Genomic DNA, 1,250 nt, shown 5'->3' on the forward strand with positions numbered 1-1,250 from the left:
CTCCTCGCCGCAGCCACACGCCCACAGAAAACTTCCAACTGGGAGGTTTCCAGCCCAGTCCCACAGCACTGGGGCAGGTAACACACCTGGGCGCACACCAGTTCTGATCCCAGCAGCAGAAACACCTCGTGACGGAGCCTGCCCCAAGGCAGGGACGGGCACCAGACCTCCCACACCCCCGGCCCCGCACCAGACCCCTCAGCTCTCCCGGGAGAGCAGGCACAGCTCCCCTCGCCCAAGGCTGCGGTTGCGTCACCTCCGTCCCAGCGTTTGCTCTGCTGGCACGCACCCTCCTAGCAAAACAGAAGAGCTTCTGGCCCTCGGAGGAGCAGCCCTACCTTCTCAGCCTGAGCCTCAAGAGACTTGAGATTGTTGGTGACATTCTTCAGCTCCTCCTCCAGCTCGGAACATTTACTGTGGGGTTTCGTAAAGAAAAGGGGGAGAGAAAAAGGAAAAGAGGAAGTGGGAGGAAAAGACAGGAGAGACAAGAAGTGAATCCACGGGCAGGGAAGGCCAGGAGGGGTTTTAGGAGCCGGTCTGCAATCAGACTGGACAGGACCCTGCTTTGAGGCACTTGTGCAGAAAGCAAACTCCCTTCCCGCATCCGGGTTGGCGTTCTGAGCGTTCTGCCAGCGCACGCGCAGGGCACTGAGCTGAGCAGATCTCTGCGGGAGCTGGAGCCTTCGGGGAGCAGCTGCACCCGAGGGAGGGGTGAGCCTGCGGGGAGCAGCTGCACACGAGGGAGCCGTTCTGACAGACAGAGCCACCACCACTCAGGCAGGAACGGTTACGGGCCGAGGACAGAGCATTCCAGGAGAGAGACAGGCGCAGTTAGGCTGCGGGAAGGAGCGGAGCAGAAGGCCACAGGAGAGCTGGTTTAATGGTCGGAGAAGGGGAAGGTTAGTACCTTTTCTTCGGCAACAGACAGACACCTCAAGTTCTGGTCCATCGCTCTGATGTGCTCCTGCAGCTCCCGGCAACGACTGTTAGTGACGGTCGCACGACGGCACAAGCCGGGTGGGGGCAAGGGTCAAAAGGAGCACCGATAACACAAAACCGCAGAGCAAAACAGGGGGCGGGGAGAAACACAGAGAAGTCATGGTCACGACATGCACGCCTGGGCGGGAAGCACAGGGCTGCTGCTGCGAGCGCACCAGCTTTGTCACACAGGGCCCGGAGCAGCTCCTCGGGAATCGGCCGAAGCACCCGGACACGCGAAAAGAGCCCCACACAGCGCCAGTCCGTGTGTC

The 1,250-nt window shown here is 61.0% G+C and overlaps 1 protein-coding gene across 1 annotated transcript in view; it reads right to left on the bottom strand.

Moving 5' to 3' along the window:
• LOC104543327 (tropomyosin alpha-3 chain-like) overlaps positions 1-1,250 on the bottom strand; it is a gene marked incomplete at its 5' end in the record, with an annotated part of 3,961 nt that overhangs the window by 2,219 nt on the left and 492 nt on the right. The window contains one exon of the mRNA XM_010187911.1: positions 339-414. Within this exon, the coding sequence (XP_010186213.1) occupies positions 339-414 (76 nt within the window). The remainder of the gene's footprint in view (positions 1-338; positions 415-1,250) is intronic.

This window comes from Mesitornis unicolor, unplaced genomic scaffold (genome assembly GCF_000695765.1).
Source record: "Mesitornis unicolor isolate BGI_N332 unplaced genomic scaffold, ASM69576v1 scaffold27477, whole genome shotgun sequence".
Lineage (NCBI taxonomy): Eukaryota > Metazoa > Chordata > Aves > Mesitornithiformes > Mesitornithidae > Mesitornis > Mesitornis unicolor.